Source organism: Haliaeetus albicilla, chromosome 27, assembly GCF_947461875.1.
Source record: "Haliaeetus albicilla chromosome 27, bHalAlb1.1, whole genome shotgun sequence".
NCBI lineage: Eukaryota > Metazoa > Chordata > Aves > Accipitriformes > Accipitridae > Haliaeetus > Haliaeetus albicilla.
Genome location: NC_091509.1, coordinates 12,897,501 through 12,919,885, shown reverse-complemented (window position 1 = coordinate 12,919,885; position 22,385 = coordinate 12,897,501). Strand labels below are relative to the sequence as shown.

Below are 22,385 nucleotides of genomic sequence, written 5' to 3'. Positions count from 1 at the left end.
CTGGGGCGTGCTCTCCGTTCCCAGCACAGGGCGTTCAGGGAGCTCAGCCTGTCTGAGGGAGCAGCAGGATCCGCCTCCTTCCAGCTTGGGGAACCCAGGGCCACATCCAGACTGTAATAAGTCAGTCCCTAGCTATTTGCTTAGGGGGCTCAGAAGTGGCTGGTGGGGACTGAAGCACCTCACTCGCAGTGCATCACTGCCAGTGCTGCTCTCCCCAGGACCATGTGAAGCCAGGGGTGGGCCAAGGTTTGCTGGAGCTCTGCTGACAGCCCAGGACCTGCTCAGCTAGAGAGGGAGAGCTAAATGTGGAAACAGGTCCTTTCACAGCTGGCCCAGCAGTTGGTATTCACACAGTGCTTTGAAACCCACAGGTGAAAGATTTGAGAGACACGAAAGGCTGCCACTGCCTGTTTGTCATTTGGTGTGGTTCATCCCTGCCATCACACATTCAGAGGACAATTTTCAGCAGAGGCAAGTGCAGCCTTGCAGGAAAGATCCCCAGCCTGGAGCATCCCTGCCACTGACCTGGAGCATGTGAAGCCTCTCCCTGCCATGGTGCAGAACCCCCAGCACGTCAGCGTGGGGTCCTCCTGCCGCCTTGAGTTGCACAAGGAGCAAATTTGCACCTCAGCATTGGCTGGGCTCCAATTTCCTCCTCCTGCTTTGCAGCTATGCCCCACTTTTTCCTTATCTGCCCCCAGTGCAACCCAAGAGCCTCGATCCTCCCTGCAGCCTCTGAGCCATCTCAGATGGCCCAGCTCCAGGCTCAGCCATGCTTACTTTCAGGGGGCTCACACCAATTGCAAAGCCAGGTTTGTACCTGGGGCAAGCGATGGCATCAGGTCTGCCAGCAGCAGGCAAACTGCATGCCTGCAGCAGAGAGCCACTCTGGAGGGAGGCTTTGCACATAGCAAGCAAGCAGCAAGGGCCCTGAAACCTCAACATTAGCGAGGAAGGTGACTGTAGCACGCAAGGATGCAGCAACAGGAGGCAGCCGGCACCCCACACCCCTCTCTGTGCCTGGCACAGCTCGGTGGAGCCCAACACACCGTGTGCCCGGAGTACGGCTCACTTTCAGCATTTCAAATTTGCCGGATGATAACCTCGGTGTCTGTGTTCACAGCCCTGATCCCACCCACTTGTGGTCTGACTCATGTTGCAGTCACCACGCTGCCTGGATATTGGTATGAGAGGAAGGAGAGGGAGGCAGCTGCCGCTCGCAGCACGCACCTCTGCCTTCACAAACTGAGCTGCGCACACCAGGGGAAAGTTGGAGGCAACACAGCCACCGAGGGCTCCCACCTGCTCAGGGGCTGTGGGAAAGCAGCACCTTTCCCAGGTAAAGCTTTTGCCTTACTTTTCTTGGTTGTTATGCTTGTAAATCACTTTCTAGGTGAGATCTCGGAGGGGTTTGGTGGGTCCTCGCTGAAGTCGGGGTGTGGTAAGCACTCTGCCATGGGCCACCCAGGTCACAGCAAGAGGGTGTTTCTCATCAGACCCTTGCGCTGTGCCTGGAGCAGAGGCCAATTTGGGGACTTTCGCTGGCTGCTGCCGGTGGGGACCACCGGAGCCAGGAACATCAGGATCAGAGGAAGGACGTGGGTAGAGTGTGCCCAGAGCACAGAGGCAGAGCCCTGCCCAAGCATCTATGAATGTGAAGCATCTCTGCCCAAGCAGCCGCCCCACGAGTTTTGCTGCTAAGCCAACTTCTTGCACTGAGCTACCCAAGCTCTTTCTCTGAGCACTCCAGCCCCTCCATCGAGCCCTCCATACCCCGGCAGTTGGTGGGCGTCTGCTGGAGCAAGGGGTTACCCCATCCAGGGACACGGTTGGCTCCATGGAGCAGGGTACCCCTAGGGCTGGGTACCCCCAAGCTGGGCTGTGGCACTGGCACAGGAGCAGTGGGTAGTCCCCAGGGGTATGCGGTGCCTGCTGTCCCCCCGGCCAGAGTAGGTTTCGGCAGGAGGCTGAACCCTGTGACTTCTGCTGGGAACTCACGCAGCTACAAGTACACCCGGGAACCCGGCACCTCTGTTTTCAGTTTCACCTTTCCCAGGCACCCTCTGCAGATCGAACTTTCAAAATGCTGACTGCTTTTCTGGTTTCTGCATACCTTTGGGGGTTTTCTGCTTTCAGGCGACCCAAACTCCCTCTTACCCAGAGAGCTCTGCTCACACCAGAGGCAATAATTGCTGCTGTGTATCAGCCAGGCTTCAGGCTGGGATGGGGCAGAAAGAGCACCACGCTCCAGAGGAGACCAAGGAGCAGGGACAAAAGTGTCTGGACATGCAGCCGGGCAGGACCTCGGTGTCCCCCCACAGCCCCAGAGGCACAGAGAAGTTGCAAAAGGGCTCTGCAAAAATGAGACTGCAACCATGTGTGTGCACCTGTGAGCTGTGTCTACTCACCTGAATGCAGGCACAGGGCACCTTGTATGGGTGAGCACCCACGAGCAGCACACCCGACAGCCCTGCCCCAGGGAACGGAGGGGAGACAAGCGTTTGCAAGGAAGAGATGGAAACAAGGGAGCAAGAGCTCCAGCAATGGGGCTTACTGAGTGCAGGGGCAGAGGCGTGCTGGGATGCTATGGGGTGCAGCATTGCATGGGACGCATGGGGAGGAGGAGCAAAGCCCTTCCAGAAAGGCTGCTTATAAACTAGAAACAACCCCACAACCTCACCAAAGCCCTCCACAGGCAGCAGGGCAAGCTAGTTTCTGCACCACTCTCATGTTTGTTCCCTCTCACATTGCCTTCAATCCCCAACTCTGGCAAATTTGGTCTTGTCCCGTTGTGAGGCAGGCTCATGGCTCTGGCAGAGTATCGAAACAGCCCTTTGCCAGGGTCCCTGCAGCTCCCAGCCCTGCCTGCTCCCCACCAAACTTCAAACATCCTCTTTCAGACCAGAAGAAATCCCCACACTCCTGCCCATCTCACAGCCTTGGCTGAAGTAGCTCTCACAGCATCCCCAGATGTTTGATCTCTGGAAGCACTTGAACATAATTTTACAAAAAGCCGTGACGCTCTGCTGCAAGCTCTGCAGGGCCAGGGAATTTGCTTTGCTCCTAAGTGACTTCTGCTGGCACTTTGCTCAGAAAAAAGCTAAGGCAGGGGGCAGAGTGACATTTCAGGTCTGCCTGAGAGCAGAGCTGTCCTGTCCCCAGGACAGAGCTAAAATGCTTCATGGGGAGTTTCTCCTGAGCCCCCAGCCATCACTGTCAGTGCCCTTTCAGGTAGCGGTAAACACTTCCCAAAGACAGGCTGCCACGTTCAGGCGCTTGCTGAGTGCTCCTTTCTGCCCATGTATCCTATACGTTCGTGGTGCCGATGTACCTAGGCTTTTAACAGGTTTTAAACAAACCTATTATGCCAGAAGCGCATGAACGGATAGCAGCAAATGTATTACCTGCGCTGCCAGAGCAGGCATTGCATCCCATTAGTCTTGCTGCAAAAGTGCACAAAGTGCTGGAATAAACGATGCTGAAGGAAAGGATGCTGAAAGATGGGGAGGAGGAATAAAAGGGTGAAATGCAACAGAAATTTCCCATGGATAAACCACAGCCCCTTCCCCAGAGGAGATAATTACCATTTTAAATGGGAACACAGTGGATCAAATGTAACATGGGTTGTAACAGAGCAGAAAATATCTATTCAGGCAGGAGAAGGCAGGAATTACTATGAGAATTGTAAGGAGGCTAATGGGGAGATGATAATACATTACAATGGAAGGATCATTAATGCTCCGGAGAAAGCTATTAATAGATTTCCTTAAAGATCAGCCTAGAGATAAATTTTATCTAATGGTTTTCTTTAGTGATCTTGGCTAAGAAAACGAGAGTTTCTCTAAGGAAATGTAATCGTGAGAACCTTGGGAGAAGTTTTGAACTGGACAAGGGACTAAGTACTACAGGAGAAGAACCAGAGGATCCAAAGATCAACAGAAACACAACAGGCTGGCACAATGTCATATGCTTAGGGACTAACAGCAAGAATTGCTATTCTAAACAGCTGAAAACACCATAGGAAAAATATCTGGCTTTTAGGGAACCCCAGGATGACTGCAACAAAACAAATGCAACCTGACACGTCTTCACAGCAGAGCTAGTGTCCATCAGAGCACCAGCACCACTAGAAAAGGCACTAGAAGGATGACCCAGAAGGGTTGCCCTACTCTGGTCCCTCACCATCAGGAGGGTGATTTTGAACAAGGAACAGGTTCAGGCTGTCATAATGAGGATAATCAGGTAAACGTAAAAGCTGCCTGTTGAGACAGGGCTGGAAGGGTATAATTTATTCAGGCTATTGCTAGAAAGGCTGCCATGGGAAACAGCTGCTCCGCTCATACATTAAGGAGGAAATGATCTGCCAAAACACAACAGTAGCAGAGGACACAGGACCTGCTATTAAAGGTGGCCATGAGTGACCTGGGCAGAAAACCAGGGGCAGATGTGGAGTCCCAGAGGGCCAGTGTTCCAGGAGAGCGCCCCAAGCTGGGTGCATTGCCCTGGGAACTTTGCTTTGATGGCAGCGGGCAGACCCCGCAGCCCCCCCATCTACACCAGCCCTCCAGCCTGTTTGTCCTGCAAAGCCACGTCCGGAAGCTGTGATCACTTGGGGGAAAGTTTCCATGAGATAATTTGGCTGAGGGATACGGGAAAGTCTCTCACAGGCTCTCACACAGTTAGGGTTGCAACATCCCCCGTCTAAACTGGCAGGCAGCATGCTGGTCCTGCCCCGTCCTGTGGGGGAACAAAGTCCCAAGCGTTTGCAGGCAGCTGAGCCCTGCAGCCCATGTGTGCAGGGAGGGTGCCGTGCCGGGGCTCTGAGAGCTGCCGAGAGCCCAGCTCTACCTGGGCACCTCTGCAGGGATGGGGACCCCTGCTCCTTCCTTCCACAGCTCAGCCCAGTGGCTCTGTATCTCACTTGGAAATAGTTTCTACTCCCTGCCTGAGGGGGGGGAGGGGGGGAGTGCTCATTTCTTGCCCTGAGCTAATTAGAAATAGCAATAAGAAACAAAACTTCTGGCCAGGTCTGCAGCACAGGGCTGCGCCAGGGGTTGCCCCATGGCACTGCCTGCACCGCGGCAGGTGCCGAGCGTGCTGACGCACCCGGAGCTGGGACCCGCCAGCAGAGCCCGAGCTGAGCTGCGGGAGCTGGTGGCAGGAGCAGGTTGTTGATGTGTGGTGAAGCAGCCACGTAGGAGGCTGCAATCCACCCACAGCGTTTTCTAAGTGTGCTACTCCCCCTATAATTTATCCTGCCATTTCCACATGTTGGGAGCGATGAAAAAACATCCCTTTCACTTGGAAATACCCTTCTCCGAGAACAACCTGTTCTTGTCATTGCCGTCAGCGGGCAGGCAGCGCTCAGCTTGTTCCACACTCCTTTTGTGCACGAACAAAGAGCTTTCCATGGCAAGAGCCTGCACTGCAGCAGGAGGTAAGGAACCACTCTGCATGCTGCTGCTGCGGCTGAAAGCGTCACATCCCTCTCCCGACAGCCTTAATCCCAACACCCAAATTCAGAGGACCCCCTGTCTGGCAATGAGTTTGCTCTGCTCAGCAGACAGCTTCCCGCTGGCCGGTTCATCACTTGGCATTCACTTTCAATTCCCTTAGAAGCTGCAGGTATCATCTCTAATCTCACTGGTCCAGTCCCCATCTCTCCACCGTACAGCTCCTGGCAATCAGTGGTTATTTACTCATGTGGTCTCCCTAGTATACTCTCTCCCTGGTATACTCCTTCCCTTGGCCCCCATGCCTTTAACCTTGAATCAAAGACATAAATCATCTGAACAGTATTTCAGCCTGCTCCACACCATTATCTTGTTCTTGCAGGGTGTTTAACTTTAAAATCTCACCTCTGTCCTCTGCCAAGGCTGGACCTTTTCCTTTCCTGGAGCTTCTTCTGTTTGCTCCATCCCTGCAGCCTGTTGCACCCTGTGCAGAATCAGCTCTACCTTCCTGCACAAGGCTGTGCACCACAAGGGAGGGCTTCGCTGCCACTCCACAGGCTGGGGAGAGCCTGGGGAGCGGGGTCCTGCACCACCCATGGGGACCAGTGCAGGTCTCCTCCACCAGGACATCAGGGAGGACGGGGAGACCCATCACCTCACCTGGGAAGCACATGGAAGGAGACCCTAGCTGCGGCACCATGGGGGGCCCAGCACAGGCAGTTGGGCTCCTCAGCCTGCTCCCAGCCCCCTCTCTCTCTTGTCCCTGCAGTGCCTCAGTTTCCCTTTAGGCACCTTCCCAACATGGGTGTTGCTCCCAATCACACAGGAACCGAGGCCCCTTTGAATCTAGTAGCAGCGTGGTCCTGGAGACCACCGTAATGAGCAGCTAAAATCTCTTTTGGAGGTTGGAGGGGTTTGCTGTATTGTTTCTGCCCTTGCAAAATATAGCTTTTTGTTATTTGCATCCTGACAGAAAACAGTCATAAAAAGTAATTCTACAAGGGATGTTCTCCACTCTGTGTCCCTGTCCCACAGCAGGAGCAGCTCCATCCAAGCTCTCCTTGAAAAACAAACCTGCATGCTACCCTTCAGCTGCTGGGAATGGGACCGATGAAGCTGTCAGAGCCCTTTCCAGCCACCTCCTCCCCAGGACATCACACCACTGACAAATGGGTTCCTTTTTCCTCCAGGGCCCTGAGCAGAGCAAGCTTTTCTCCTCTGGGCCGCAGAAGCCAGCGTGGTTGCTGACAGCAGGGACCAACACAAGCCATGGGCGGCTACAAAGTGCAGATACAAAGGCAAAGTTTAAGGAGACTTACGGTCACATCTGAGCTTCAGAAATTACATAGTGCTAATTTTCCTAGATTGCACAAGAACAGCGCACAGCTTTCTCAGGAAAACTTTCCTCATATCCTCCCAGTACTCATTTTTATCATAAGCCTGTAGGAATTCGTGCCTTTAAGATCCCTGCACTTCTCTCAACCCTACATTAGGTGGGCACCCCTGGGGCTGGGAGAGGACGTCTGCCAAGGACATGCGTGCCTGGCTGTGAAGGGACTTTCCAATTCAGGTTTAAGTGGGCTGGAGCATCCAGGGAGTTGCAGACACCCTGTTTCTGGGGGCCTTGAGGGGCAGCTCAAAGGACCTTTGCCCACTGCAGCTCTTGTATTGGTGCTTTCTTTGCAGGTTGTCCTCGGGAGGTGGCAAACTTCTGTCCCTGCTGACCGCTGTCACCAGCCAAATATGCAAAGCACGTGAGACCTCACAAGACCTGTCGCCATGGTCACTCAGAGGAAAAGAGAAGGCAGGAGAGGAAAAGGGAACAGTTGAGACCCACCACCAGCTGCCGTGGGGGATCGGCTCCAGCACTGAGCTCCCAGATGAAGCCAAGGGGCACAAGCAAGTTGCAGGGCCACATCTTTACCTAGACTGCGTCACTCCTAGCATACAAGGCTGAACACATGAAGCGTCTCTGCAATGTTCTCCAAGGTCACTGTAGGCCCAAGGTTGATTTGGAAAGGGCTCTAGGGCTGCCTGTTAGAGGCTCACTCCAAGTAGCTTAGGAGCCAGTGTGAACAGGACTGCTCCATCCATGCGACTCCACTATGGATCCGTGTTACAACTATACAAGCTCTCAAAAAAGGATGGACTTCCCCCTGCAGCTGCTAGTCGGGTCCTGCCTCACCATCCTCATCGTGATCACTCTGTGCGGTAACATCATCGTCTGCCTGGCCGTCACCCTTGACCGCCGGCTCCGCAGCTTGACAAATTGCTTCATTGTCTCCTTGGCCATCACTGATCTGCTGCTGGGCCTCCTGGTGCTACCATTCTCCGCCTTCTACGAACTCACCAAAGAGTGGCCCTTTGGCAGCACTTTGTGCAACATCTACACCAGCCTGGACGTCATGCTGTGCACAGCTTCCATCCTCAACCTCGTCATGATCAGCCTGGACCGCTACTTTGCTGTCACAACCCCACTCCGCTACAGCCAGCTGGTCACTCCCTCCAGGGTGACTGTGGGTTTGGTTGTTATTTGGACTGTTTCACTGATGGTCTCCTTCCTACCCATCCACCTGGGCTGGAACACCAATGGGACAGCAGTCCAAAACACAGTCCCTAACTGCAACAAGGAGTGCACGCTGGAGGTGAACCCCATGTACGGGCTAGCGGATGCTTTGCTCACCTTCTACATCCCTTTGGTCCTCATGTGCATCACCTACTACCGGATTTTCAAGATAGCAAGGGAGCAAGCCAAGAGGATAAACCACACATGGTGCTGCAGCAGCAACACCACCCCCATGCCACCCATGGTGAAAGAGCACAAAGCCACCGTGACGCTGGCGGTAGTGTTGGGAGCGTTCATCGTGTGCTGGTTCCCCTATTTCACAGTGTTCACGTACCGGGGGATGTGGGGGGACAGCAGGGTGAAAGGCACACCCATGTCCATTGTCCTCTGGCTGGGCTATGCCAACTCAGCCCTGAACCCCATCCTCTATGGGACACTCAACAGAGATTTCCGCGTGGCATACCAGCACTTGCTGCACTGCTGGAGGACTGGGGGCCCCAGGAGCTCCCACTTGCCTCCCCTCCAGAAGGCTCAGTCCAGGGGCAGGAGGTGCAGGCAGGACCAAGGCAAGCAGGAGGGCAAACCTCTGAAACTGGAGATGAAGAACGGGAAGGGGATCTTGCTGACCGATGGAGCACTCAAGAGGTAAGAGCCTTCTTACATGAGGGGCTTTGATGGTAGGTCCTTCCCCAGAGAGGAAGACAGAGGTGGGGACACTACCTTGTCCATGAACTGCCAACTCCAGCAGGAGATCCTCGCCCAGGCAACTCTTGCTCTTTGCAGGCACTCAGAAATTCATCACCACCAGCAGGGACCCAGCTCGCATCCCTCCATGCTGGCAGCACAGGTCCAGCTACTCCACATGTGAATGTGACTAGCCACCCCTGCAATCGCCATCAGTTCACAGGGAGCATGACACGTCCCTGGCTCTGCTGGGTAATGGGGACAGTGTTGCCATCAGAATTTGCTGTACAGAACAGGGTGCAGCCATTAGCTGCGGCTGCTCCCAAAAGCCAGCCGTGTCCCACTCTTCGGTGGCAGGCAGCCAGCAAAGCCTAGGCACACAGCAGAGCTGCGGGGGACTCGGGAAAGGTGACCGCCTGTCACAGGGTGGGCAACAGGGTGTTAGCCCTGGGGCACAGAGTCAGGCAACCTGCAGTCAGGCTGCGAGTCCCTGCAGGAGCCGAGATCTGGGTCCCCAGCTCCCTGCAGAACAGCTCAGCAGTTTCCCTTCCTAGTCGAGCCACGCACCCTCAGCATTTCGGCTGTCAGTTTGCATCAGCAGCGAATTCAGCCAACAGCAAGTTCCATTCCCATCTCTGGAAAGGAGCAAGAATAGCCAAAATTAGGTTGGCAAATATTTTTAGAAATACAAATAACCATGTAAAGTTAGAGCCAAAAATTCCCTCAGTGTCACCCCAAACATGTCATGGGGGTCATGCCTCAGAGGGGTGTGGGTGCAGTGAGGGAGAAGGATGGGTGCAAGCCAGGCAAGCTCTGTGCTAGGCTGTGGCACCAGTCCCCTCCCTGGGCAGCCACATCCCCACAGGGCTGGGCCACCCACACACTGCCTTGCCCAGAGGCATTTGCCCACCTGAGCGTAAGGAGAACAGAGAAGCATGCTGCCTGCCACTGTGCAAACTGCTGCTCCCAAGACTTTAATCTAACTTCTAGGTAGTGCCTGATAAGCAGCCCAGAAACTTTCCATCCATAGATAAGGAGTCCTTCGACTCCCCGTTCCCAGCGTGCCAGCAAAGAAGCTGCGTTCCTGCTCTCCTGCTGCACGTGCCCTTGATCCTGTCCCAGAAACACACTCTCAAGGCACCGAAAGGAGAAGGTAGGGAGGTGAACCAAAGGGCAGAGCCATCCAAAAGGCTGAGCTGGCATCGTGCCTCTCCTGGGGCTCAGATCTGACTTTACCCAAGGCAGAGGGGCAGCTTGGGGCAGGGGAATCTGCCCCAGGAGACACAGAGGGATAGGTAAGTGCGAACAAATACAAGAACACAGCTCCTGGGGCTGCCTTTTCAGTCCAAGGAACTAATAAAGAGTGCAAAGGTATAGCATTTGCTGAACATAGTTGCAGGTTGTATATAAAAACATAAGGAGATCATGTGCCTGGCATAGTAGAGATGCTTCTGCAAACATAGAGACAAAGAAAGAGCTGTGCTGTTTTACTCACACAGAAGTGCAGCTCCTGGGCAAATCAGGAACTCACGCATCAGGGCTCTGCAGCTGGCTGGGGAGAGTTGGTGGTGGGGGACAGGCCAGTGGGACTTTCCTACACAGCCGAGAGGGAGAAGAAAAATGTCAGTGATGTCTCAAAGTACCACCTTACCACAAAGGGAGAATAACGAGATGGAGGGAAGGAAAAGGGGAACAAAAGTGCGTTTCTGTTCCCCAGGCAGAGGTCAAGGTCACTGTCTTCCTGGCTTCCCCCCCTCAGCTTTCCTGGGTAGACAAGGTCTTTCCCCTGGTTCCCCAGAGGGCCTGATCCTGTTACAGGAGTTGTATCCAAAGCCCTGGGGTCAGTGGTAGCCAGGCAACCTCTGTCCCCAAACCCTTAGCATGTGGGTGCCTGGTGCCAGCAGGGCTTGGCAAAAGCCCCAGCGCAGGGACCAGGCACGTGGCTCCAGACTGTCCTCACCCCTGTGGGGTGAAGCTCCCCCACCGCTAAAATCAACCCCAATGAGTCATCCAGCTGGATTTGCTCCCAAGGGTGCAGGAGGTTGGAGTGAGGAGGGCAAGTGGCAACCAGTGCCACAACAGTACAGATATACAGGAACCGTGGGGAAGCAAAAGAGGAAGCCTCGAGCACAGGGATGTTTCCTGACCTTTCTAAATCCAGATATCTCCTTCCCATCCTACACAGCACCACCACTGTGGTTTCTACTCACGATCAGATAAGAGTTGCTCAAGCACCGAACGATCAGTTACAGCTTTTACTTTCTCTACTTCTCTTCTTAGCCTGATCGCTTGCACAGAAATGACGCACCAAGGATCGCGTGGGGTGCCTTCCAACCCTTTTTTCCATAGTCAGATACGTAAACATCTGCTGTTGGCAGATGATCTAGTTCAACTAATACCACACAAGACATGTGGGCACAGGATTTACCTGTACACCAAAGCCTGACAGCCAATTTCACCCCAAGCATGAACCGAGCTGGTTCCTCTCCCCACTTCCCTTTTGCGTAGTCATCCCAGTCATCTGCCCCGGCCACATTAACAGAAAAAGACCAATATGAATCATTCCACAAAATCCTAACTGCCCAAATAAGAAGGACCAGAGCTCAGAAGAGCTCTACTCAGAGCGGCTCCACGGAGTCATTCAGGGGAAAGCACAACCGGCAGTATTTTGAACCATTGCCCTTAATAAACAATGTTCTTTCCTGTCATGTGGCATAGAGAAAAGACCAGCAAACAAGTATGGGAATACTGGAGAACTGCAGCCAGTCTCAGGGGAGTCAGGAGCAGGGACAGGGAGCCAGAGTCATCGCCTTTGGAAGTCAAAAGGCCACAGGAGCACCACAGCCATTAAAGGGCTGGAGGCATTTGCATGGGTGAGGACCAGGTAGGATGGAGAGTGCAGGGCCAAGCAGGGATGCAAGGGAAGACAGATGCTTCTGTCTCCCTACCAGGCACCAGAGAGGCAAGACAACTCACTTCACACAACAGGAAATCACTACTTGCATGCACAACACCTGGTGGACCTCAGGAACCTGCTTTGCTGCAGTGGGACAGGACTCTGAAGAGGAGTGTGCCAAGTACTGGGCACAGCTGTAGGTCGTGAGACCAGTCCCTGCGGTCCAGAGAGATTAACAGAGAAGGAGCATTCAGCATTAACAGGGAGGTATCAGGCAGAAAACACTGTAGCTGAGCAAGTGGCTCTGGATCACCCTCTTGCACACATCAGCTGTGCTCAAGGCAGCTTGGGGCAGGACTGTGGCCACAATCTGTGGGCAGAGAGAAGCCAGTTCCCACAGGAAAGGATTACTGTCCCAGTCACAACATACCTGCTCCAGCTGCCGGCCTCAGGGGGCAGGCGCCAGGCAGGCACTGGACCAGGCTGGCACTGACTGACTGATCTCTTCTTTTTCTCTCTTTTCTTTCTGTGTTCATGTGCAATTTAACCCTTTCCAGCACTGGAGCTTTCCCATGAGTCTCAGCCAGCCCGCTGCCCTAGGACCCAGGACTCCCAGCTTTCAACTCCTGGCTGCCCTCTTCCAAAATCCTGTGAGGCTGAAAGGACAACACTCAATTTTCCTCAGGGAGAAACTCAGTGGCAGAGGCGAGGGCTGCAGGGTGAGTACAGAGCCAGGTTGCTGGGTGCAAGTGAGGGGAGGGGGCAGCTCTCCCTGCTGTGGCACCTGCTGCATTTTCCCTGGTCCAGCCATCTCCTCCCAGTGGTACTTGGTGCAGAGGGTGATACCATCAGAGACGCATCCTCACTCCTCTCTCCATTTGCTCTCCAAAACCAGTCCAAAGCCCAGGCCTGTGCACCCCCCAGCTGCCCTGGAGGTGTGGGTTTACACAACCACCCTGCGATGCCGTGGAAGAGGCCTGCATTCTGCCTGTCCCTCCACACGCTGCAGAGGCAGCTGCATTCAGACCGTGGATTTCCAGCACGCTTCATTTTCATGCAAGCCTACATCGGCTCCACGTAAATTGCCAGCAGCTTTCGCAGGGATGCTGGCAGGGCTCCCAGGGTGAGGGGCTGATGGTACACCGGGCATTGCTGCTCTCTCTCAATGATGCTGGGCTAGAGGACATAGCTGCCATGCACAGGGATGCCTCTCAGCTCCGGAGAGCCACTTTGTGCAGCCCTTCTCAGGAAGAGCCAGGCAAGGTCACCCTGACCTCCACATGCTCTCTTTCCAATGCTGCATGCTGATAACCTCGGCTTTCCTGTATTGACTGTGCCCTGGGGACAGAAAATACAGTCACCCACGTGCTGGAAGCTAGGTACACTTGTCCCTGCTGTACACTGAGCACTGCTAACCTTAGCCAAGGTCATGGCAACAGCGAGAGCTGGTGCTGCCTGCCCACACGTGCTGCTGGGAAGGAGCTGGGCCTGCTACAGGAGAGTGCAGGGTCCCCCGCCCTGGGGCACAGCATCAGCCTGCGCCTCTCGGAGGGACTACCTGTAAATCACCCTGGAAATGCCATTGCCCATCAGCAGAGAGACCAGAGGAGAAACAGAGGCTTGGAGAGCAAGGTGGCAGGGCAGGACCGCAAGGTCCCCATGAGCCCATCAAGCCCCACTGGTCTGCAAGTCCCTCGACGTGACACACCAAGGCACAAGCATCACTCAGTGAGGAGGTGGCAGTGCAGAGGCTGCTCCCCCGGCGTGGCATTGCCACAGCTCCCAGCACTGTCCCATGGGAAGGAGCAGGGTGAAACCCCAAGCCTGGAGGGCACAACAGCTCACAGCGAACCTTCCTAGGGCAGGGGAGGTGCTCATCCCCCAGCAGTGCAGCCACAAGGCAGCATCATCCCTGCTGCTGTCATTACCCAACACCGGGGTGGAGGGGACTCCAGTTCCAGCTCTTCTGCTTCATGCTTTCCCTCTTTGCGTTGCACATATGTTCCAAAACACATTTAGTTTCTGTGAGGTAAAAGCAAAATACCAGCCATCCCCTGAAAGACTGCTAATCTAATAAGCAGAATGAAGCAAAGTTGGTATGGGGAAGAGGTTTGCAGGAGATCTGAGGTCCTGGTGTAGCCACAGATTTCCTCTCTGCACCGCGGGGGTGGGGACAGGAAATGTCACCTCACATGGGGCACCCACCCGAAAGAGTCCCTGATCTGAAAGAGTCCCCAATCCACGTGCAGTGGCAGGGAGAGGGGCCATGGGAGAAGGACCACCCAGGAACAGAGCACTGCTGACCCCAGGACAACTACTTTTATCAAGCTGTTTGCAAAGGCAACACCCCCACCACTGCTGGCTGGCCCGAGCGGGTGGGAAGAGCAGGCAGAGAAAGCCACAAAGCAAAGTGATGTTACTCAGAGTGATGTGGGATGATGAGTCCTGCGGTGACGTGAGCCTGCTCAGCTCTGCCCAAATGTCAGCACTCAGCATATAGCCATGCTCTGCTGAAAGCATCCTCATAGCATCGCACCACAGTCCCTTCCCAGCACAGCGGGTGCTTAATGCAGCATCCCTTATGCTGGGGAGCAGGAAAGGAGGGGGGAGGCAGGGACCTACCTGCACCCTGCAAAGCTGTTGAACCCCCTCTCTGTTCCCCTACAGGATCCCTGCTCTGGCACATGGCATTTGCTCCATCCCCAAACACTGCTGGAGAGGCCTTTGCCTGCCCAAGTTTCTTCCCAGGAGGGTGGTGTGTTTGAAGAGCCCTTGGAAGAGCTGCAGAAGAGCCTCTCCCCTGCCCCATCGGGGCCGTGACACCTCCAGCGTCGAGCCCCACACCAGCAGGCACTGGTGCCTGAGGAGCTGGGTTGGGAGTCAGTGTGTGCCCCCAACAGGGCCGGGATGGGGGTGCCCTCCCCAGGTCCATGGCACTGGGTCAGGCTGAGAGGGCACAGGGCGGGCGGAAAAGGGTCAAGGTCTTAGTGCCAGACAGGCCAGCCTAGGATGGAGAATGGGAGCACAGACACTACACTCCCTGGTACCCTGTCCATGTATACCCCCCTTGGAGGTGGCAGGGTCCTGACAGAGGCAGGGGTGACACGGCAGGAGGGCTAGACACAGCGGATGTCAGCAGCCACGAGTGCCAGATGTCCATGCACAGGACACCGTTTAGCATCCATGCCAGGGCAAGACTACCTCCCACATTGAAGCGGTTTTGGCATCATCAGGGCTGTCCCTGCTGTCCATGTCTGCTTCACACCCCCTGTCCCAGCCCCACTGCAAGAAGGAGAGAAGCCCTGGAGCCTGCTGGGCCATGGGGAGACGCTAAGCAACTGGGGGTTGTCCTCAGTCTCTGCCCTCCCCAGCAGCTCAACACTAAGACTGCCGAAACAGGATGTTTCTGTACTGAGCCTGTGCAGAAGTCATCACTGGTATAAAAAAATCTATTTAACACAGAGGGAAAAGGAGAAGATTGATTTATTTGGGTGTGCTCTGTCCTGGGAAGAGCCTCCCTGTCCTGCTATACCCTGCTGTCCCTTTCCCATCCCTCTGCTAGGGCAAAGGCTGGACACACACCGCACAAGCCCCCAGGACACGGGTTGCAGTCGCCCAGGGCAGGGCTGGCATCCCCCCCAGAGAGCACCTTGCCCTGTGGGACCAGCTAGACAGTCCCCCCAGTCCGTGAACTGGTGGGAAGAAGGGGGCAGCGGTGACCAGGTAGGACAGGAACAAAGAAGGATCCCTTGCTGTGCTATGGGGCAAGAGTTTTCCTCCTGGAATAAGCCTGCCCCATATCATCCCCGGGCACAGCGTGCTCGTTCCGCGCCCCACAGCATCCCCAGGGCGCAACAGAGGACAGGCAGACCCCTGTTGGCAGGATCCCCCAGGAAGGGAGGGTGCTGAGCCCCCGGGTTAGCTGGTTTCGTGTCTGCCAGGGCTCTGCTCCAGGAGGGGGAACGGGCAAGGGCAGAGCTCGGTTTCGGGTACCCCTGCAGCTACTCCGGGACACTCCTGCCCCAAGCTTCGGGGGGGGGGGGTTGTCCCGGCGGGTGGGGGTACCTGGAAGGGTCTCCCTACACGGTGCCAGGCCGGGGTGGCTGACACCCACCCGGTGAGTGTCAGGACGCGGGGGAGCAGGGGACACCCGGCCTCGCACGGCCCGGAGCGCTGCTGCCGCTCTGCCGGCCGCCGCGCCCCCCCAGCCACCCACCCACCCCCAAACCCGGAGCGGGGGCCGGCGCGGCGGCAGCGCAGGCTCGGAGCTCCCCCTGCTTGCTGCCGGGGACAGACCTGCCCGCCCGGCCCCTCGCCGCCGGCCACGCCGCCGGGCTTCACCCGCGAACACGCCGGGCGTCACCCACGAACACGCCGGGCTCGGTGCCTCGAAACACCCACGGCTCGGGCAGGGCTCCCTCCCCTCCGACCCGGCACACCGGACCCCTCTCCGCTCCCCCAACCCTCCCTGCCACCCCCAGAGCAACCGCAGCCTTTAGTTTCAGCACCTACCACTTGCACCTCTGTGAATTTGGCCCTTCCACTCGTAATTAGCGGTTGCAAAGAGCAAATGGCTTCCAGAGAGCACAGAAGGCCGAGGCGGGGGGTTGCAGCCCCAGTGCCCCACAGTACCTAGGCTGGGCAGCGCTGAGCCCCACCAAAGCATCAGTGGGCAGCGAGGTGATGCCCTGGCAGGCCACGTCCCCTCCGTGGTCCTCCCTCATGCGGCCTGGAGACAGGGAGCTACGAGACCCCCGGGGTGAGCACCCCACAGCAGAAGGAGAAGTTACCTCATCAGCACCTTCCTTTGCAAAGAGGCAGGAAAGGAATCCCCGCAGCCAAGCGTGCAGAGGACTCATCTTCTCCAAACCAACCAGACAGGAGGAGGCCTTGAATCGCCTGTAGCATCCGCACTTCACTCCAGCTCAGAGAGGAAGAACTGGCAAACACACACCCAAACCCCTGCCACCTATGATAACAATTAGAGACTTATCTAATTGCAAAAATAATTGCAATTGAAGTGTTTAATTACCATACTAAGCAGGAAAAGCCACTTCCGACTGTTCCAGTAGCACTCCCGATCCATCAAACAAGGTTTGGGGCTTGTTTGGGTGTTGGGTTTTTTTTGATTATTAGATTGCAGCCCCGGGGGATGAAGAGATTTGCTAATTAGGGTCTTGGAGAACAGCTACCAATTCACAAACACTTGCTTTTAATTTCAATACTAACGAGGCTGGAAGGGGGAGAAATCCAAAATGCAGAACATCTGTGGCAGTTGCTGTCTGCAGTGCTGCTGCCTCCAAGCCCCTCACCGGGCTGGCAGAGGCCTGACACCGCTCAGTGCATGAACTGGTCCAGAGGCCATGGGGATGGGTTGGCTCTGTGCAAGCACAGGCAGGGTGAAGCTGCTGCTCCAGGTCACTGCTGTCACCGCAGCTGCCATACAATCTAATCCCACCATCAATCATCTATCTGATCCCCTCAGGGACCATCGACCACGGTGGCTTTCTCGGTGATAGACTAATCCCAGTCCTGGGGCAGCAGTTCCATCCCCTGGGGTTGCAGCAGCAGGAACTTCTCCAGGTGACATTTGGTTTTGTTCTCCCCTAAACCGACAACAAAAGAGAATTTAATTCTCTCTCCAAGCAGCAGTTATGGGAGGGAAGAGAAACTGCTTAGGAAGATCCTAACCAACATCTGCTTTCTCAGATAGGAAATATCCCCCTGCTAGCAGTGGGAGCGTGGACAGGGATGGCTGCCAAGTGCACGGGGACATCCCCATCTCCCTGTCCCGGTGGAGGCCATGGGACCTCACACTGCTCTGATACACAGGACCCCATCCTCACTCTGCTCCACCAGGCATCCTGCGGTGCCTGACTGGGCTTCTCCCACCAAACCACCTTTCCCATCCTTGCCACAGCTCTGGGTAGGGTCCAAAAACATGCAGAGAGGAGATGTGAGGAAGGGGAGAGGCGTGTGGGAGGCAGGAGCAGCCACAGGGTGTCCAGGAGTCCCCTGCCCGAGGAGCACAGCTGAGAAGCTGTGGCTGACATGGGCCGGAGGCCAAGGAGTGTTTTGTTTCTTTTAGATGGAAGAGAAACATCAGTAGAATGAGAAAAAAGTGTGTTGGGTTTTTTTCAGGCTGTCATGTAATTAAATACAGAGGAGACAGAAAGGTAGCGAACAGCCCCAAGCAGTCAAAAAATGAGAAACTTTGTGTTAGAAATCTCAAGATTTGATTTTCTGGAATAAAATGCATTTTGGGGTCACTCACCCAACAGTTTTGCCTGAGGATCCAAGCCTCTGGAAAGGTTTTGGGATCCAGTATCTCCCTGCTAGAACTAAAAATTACTTTTCCATGCCAAGCCATCTTGAAACCAAGGAAAAGCACTCCCTTCCAGCCTGAAGGAGATAACCATGGGGACGGCATCACACGGTGCCAAGGTGCCCTCCTGGCCTGACCCAAGCCCTTCTTGCCCGGTGTTTCCCCACCGCCTGTGAATGCCAAGGCTGGCAGTGCCAGCAGCCCAGGGCCGGGATGACCCCGTCTACCGTGGGATGGTGGCCATGGGACCAGGAGCATGGTTGTGGGACCAGAGAGGGGACAAAGCCACTAGGGGGCACAAGTATGACAGAAACATGTCCCCAGATCAAGGGACCTCTGGCTTCCCCAGGGCAGCAGTCCCAGAAATCCCCAAAACCCCTTGCCACCCCCCATCTCCAAAAAGCCCACCCTTAGCTGAGGTCCTGCTGGCCCCAGGGCTTTGGCGTCCCCCAGGCACTGGGGTGGCACTGCTACACCTGGAGCTGCCGGTGCTGCATAACAGATCGTGTCTGTCTGTCCAGCCACGGACACCCTGTGTCCTGGCCCTGCTGGGAGAGCATCATCCCAGAACAGCCCAAGACCTGCAGCTCGGGGCAGTGGCAGCCCGTGCTGTGCACAGGCAGTGCCTCCAGCTCGCTGCCATCCAGCTCAGGGGCTGCACGGCCCCACAACACCCACCCAGCACCAGCCTGACCCTGCACACCAGCCAGCGCCTTCTCACACCCAGAAAACAGGCTGAAGGGGACCCCCAGACCCTCTCCCCCATCAGCAATGCGCCTTCTCCCAGCGGCCCGAGACCCCGTCTTGCAGGGCTGGCTGCTGCAGAGAGCCAGGTGCCTCGGGCCAGGCAGCAAGACATGGGTCCTGCAAGGCAGCCATCTGGTCATTGCTAAGGGCTGTGTCCAATGTCCTTTTGTCCTTCTCTTCTCCTTTCTCCCCCAGAGCGTCCTTTGGGCAGGTGCTCCCCGCGCCTGCAGCCGGCACTGCTTTCATTAAGGCTCTACCACCAAAGCAAACACCATTTGTCAGAGAGACGGATGCCAGAGGCAGCTCTGCTGGAACAGATGCCCCTGTGTGTCCCCCAGCAAACAAACGTTGCAACATCCGCCTTCCCAGTGTGCCACACATGCACACACACACGTGTGCACGCTGCCCGTGTGGGTTTGCTGTCCCTGATGCAGGATGGGGTGCTGGGTCACAGGCCACCATCTCCCAGGCTATATTCCTGCTCCCAGCCCAATGGGTACCCTGGGACTCCCTTGAGGGTGTCTAAGCCACTTTCAGCACCAGGGCTGCCCTGTTGCAGCCCAGCCACCCTCCCCGGGAAGGGCTGGCAGGGCGCTGCCACCCCAATGGTGTTTGGACCGCTGCCGGGACCGCACGCTCCAGGCCTGATCTGCTCTCCCTCCTTCCAGCTCCCATCCCAGTGACAGCAGCAGATCTGCCCACCAGCAGGAACCCAGAGCTGCTGGAGGCAGACGCAGCAACACCCTCTGACCCCAGGCACACAGGGACTGATGCTAATTAAATGCAGCGCCGGCGCTGATAATTAATTTCTTGGAGGATGAATTGCTCTGGAGCGAATGTTGTTCTTCCTGCCACACACCCGTCATGTCTACTTGGGCTTTTAAAAAAACTAACAGCAAAAGGGAAGGAAAGAGCATCCCCTGATGAACACCTGCAGCTGTGCCCTGCCTTGGCTTGGGGTGCCTGCCAGGGCCAGGGTCTCTGCTGGGGGCTGTTCCCTGTGGCCATGCAGATCCAGGCAGGGCAAGAGGATGGGCAGGCACTGCCCACATCCCAGCAGTCAGGAGACCCTCAGTGCTGGCTGTAGGCTTTGACCAAACCCCCTCCAGCAGCTCACATCATGGGGATCCCCATCTCCCCATGGGACCTGCCCAGGGCATCACAGGGATCTACGTGGAGGGCTTCCGCCCGCCCTGTCCCTGGGCACTACCTGTCATCCATGGGGTGGGCGATGGATGCGGCTGTCCCCACGCCAGAGCTGTGGGGCCGTGAGCTTATCCCCTCTGGTCCCCGTCTCCTGCAGCAGCACGCGGCGCATCTTGCCGTAGCATGGCTCCCTCTGGGTGCTGGCGCAAGGCCACGCTGGATACAAATATGGAGCAAAAAGCCCCTGCAGACAGCACTATTACGTAGGGCTCTCCATCCCTTTTGCTTAATGGGAGGCATTTTTCTGTTTCATTTCCCTTACCCTTGGAGCTGAAACCGCCTTTCTGCAACAAAACGCACCAAGCCAAAGAAATTCTTCTCCCTTTCCAGCTGACGAACTCCCCTCCCTCCTCCACCAGCAGAAATGCCCACCCCACAGGCCACCCCTTCCCCAGGGTATGTTGTATTGCCAGAGGGACAAATGGTCCCCATCCCATGTTCTCACACTGGCACCGTGTCCCCAGGCTGCGCCGACTATGGCCTCGTTTGGGTCATTAATCCTCATTCCGCAGGCTGAGACATGCAGCCATCCTGAGGGAGAGCTGGGCACCCCGTAATCCCCTGAGCGTGGCAGCAGGGCCGTAGCCCTTTTCCCCAGGCAGGAGACGGGTGCCAGCATCCATGAGCAGGATGATGGGACTGATGTCTGGGAGGACAGCAAGGGCACAGGGGGACACTTTGGGGACAACAGGGACAGAGGTACCAAGGGGGCTACGAGGTTTTGTTCTCCCCATGTAGAGATCTTGCAGATATTTGCAAATATTGCAGAAGGCAAAGCACGCCCTCGGCTCACCTCCCCTGTTCCTTCCCGAGGGCACTTCACTCGCTTGGCCTGCTTCAAGGTTGAGCTAAGTCCACCATTCATTATTGGGTAATTAAGCTCTTAATTAACGGGACGGTTTCCCCTCAGAGCCCTGCCAGCATCTCCTGGTCCCTCCAGCAGCCACTCTGTGCTCTCTCCCTGCCAGCCTGGTTCCAGGGCACCATGAACCCAGCCCGGAGGCGGGAGCCTGCTCCAAAAAGGTGCCTGGGGCACAAGTGAGGCTGACACATGTCTGGGCTCAGTGTGATACTCGGGGGAGTCAGGGGCAAACAGGGGTGAGATATTCCTACCATGAGTGATGCTTAAGCCTAAAAACTCCAATACTAGAAAATATCCCAGCTTATGAGCCTTAAAAAAAATCAATATTCAAGATATTCCTGCCTAAAGAAAAAATTTCTCAGCAACCTTCGCTGCCAGCAGGTCTCCTCTGCCCCCTTTTTGCTGCTTTGGAACTGAGCAGGGAAAGGAGGCAGCAGTGCCGTGCCCCGACCCTGAGCTGGCTGGACCATAGGGGACCACATGGGGACCCTGCCCCAGGCTCCCCACCAGCCTCCAAACCACAGAGAACCGCAGCAAACCAGCCATGATGAGCTGCTGTCCTCGGTGAGATGGCAGGGGCTGCCCTGCAGCACTCCGGCTTTCGTGCATTCATCACACATCAGTTCTCCTTAACCGCAAAGTGAGGGTTATCCATCTCCCCAGGGCAGAGCCACGGTCCTGCTCCCAGTGGGGTTGGGGACGCAGGAGGTTGGCACTGAGCAGTCCCCATCCCGCTGCCAGGCCGGGGTGGCTGAGTGGGAGGAGAGAGGCAAGTTTGGCTATTCCAAGTGGAAGCTAATTGTGTTTCATTGAGGTTTTATCTCTGCAACTAGCAACACGCTCCTCCAGGAGATTTAGTGGGAAGTAGTCTGATCCCTGCCAAGAAGGCTGGTTTTTTAGAGAAAGCACATTATGCATCAAAGTTGAAATTCAAATCCCTTTTCCTGCATTCCCAGAGTATATTTATGAGGCTCCAGATATTCCTCGGCGCATCGTGGTTTGCGGGAAGCCCCCAGCCTGCTTTCCAACACTGCAGCAGAAGCCCGGGACCAGCTCAAAGAGCCGACTCAACTTTTTCTTCTGCATTATTTTCACCCTTGGTTAAAGTGTTGCTTGCTAAATCGGAGGCCAGGGGCAGGCAGGTCAGCTGCAGGCAGGGAAGGAGCTGCTGCCCATGCCTGGCTCCAGGGCTGGCAAACATCCCCCAGCCCTCCCAGGGCTTTCCCACCTGGGGCTGCTTCTCTCCATCCCAACCCTGCTGCAGTTTATGCATGCCCCTGACCCCCCCGACCCCCCCATCCCCTAAATCAGCTGCAGCCTGGTGTCTGCAGTCACATCCTGGATAGGGTTGGCAACAAATCGAGTGTTTTTTCCTGAAGATGCTCTGGTTCTCTTCTCTTCATGGGGGGTTTAGCAGGTTGCAAGTGCAGCCATGCCAGAAGTTGAATCAGCCCAGCCTGGAGCCTGCACCCCCGGGCAGGGGTGGGCAAGGAGGCACACAGGGGGGCACCTAAGGGAGTGGGGAGGGGGCAATGCAGGACTGCAGCCTTCTTTTGGCCAAACCCTTTGGGGTGTAAACCCACCCCATTTGCTGCAGGAAGGCTGGGAGGGAGGGCGGGGGGGGGGCTCCTTCTCCCCCCCCCCCC

General features: G+C 56.0%; 1 protein-coding gene across 1 annotated transcript; it reads left to right on the top strand.

The window, feature by feature from the left end:
- The first annotated feature begins 1,151 nt into the window (after positions 1 to 1,151).
- HRH2 (histamine receptor H2) lies at positions 1,152 to 16,130 on the top strand. The gene is made up of 4 exons (XM_069772436.1): positions 1,152 to 1,339; positions 7,140 to 8,664; positions 12,157 to 12,318; positions 14,267 to 16,130. Exons 2-3 carry the CDS (start codon positions 7,559 to 7,561, stop codon positions 12,173 to 12,175), a joined length of 1,125 nt encoding a protein of 374 aa, XP_069628537.1. The 5' UTR covers positions 1,152 to 1,339; positions 7,140 to 7,558; the 3' UTR covers positions 12,176 to 12,318; positions 14,267 to 16,130.
- The last annotated feature ends 6,255 nt before the right edge of the window (positions 16,131 to 22,385 follow it).

What these genes read in the sequence shown, in the direction of transcription:
- HRH2 (XM_069772436.1), top strand. Translation starts at nt 7,559, where the DNA reads ATGGATCCGTGTTACAACTATACAAGCTCTCAAAAAAGGATGGACTTC.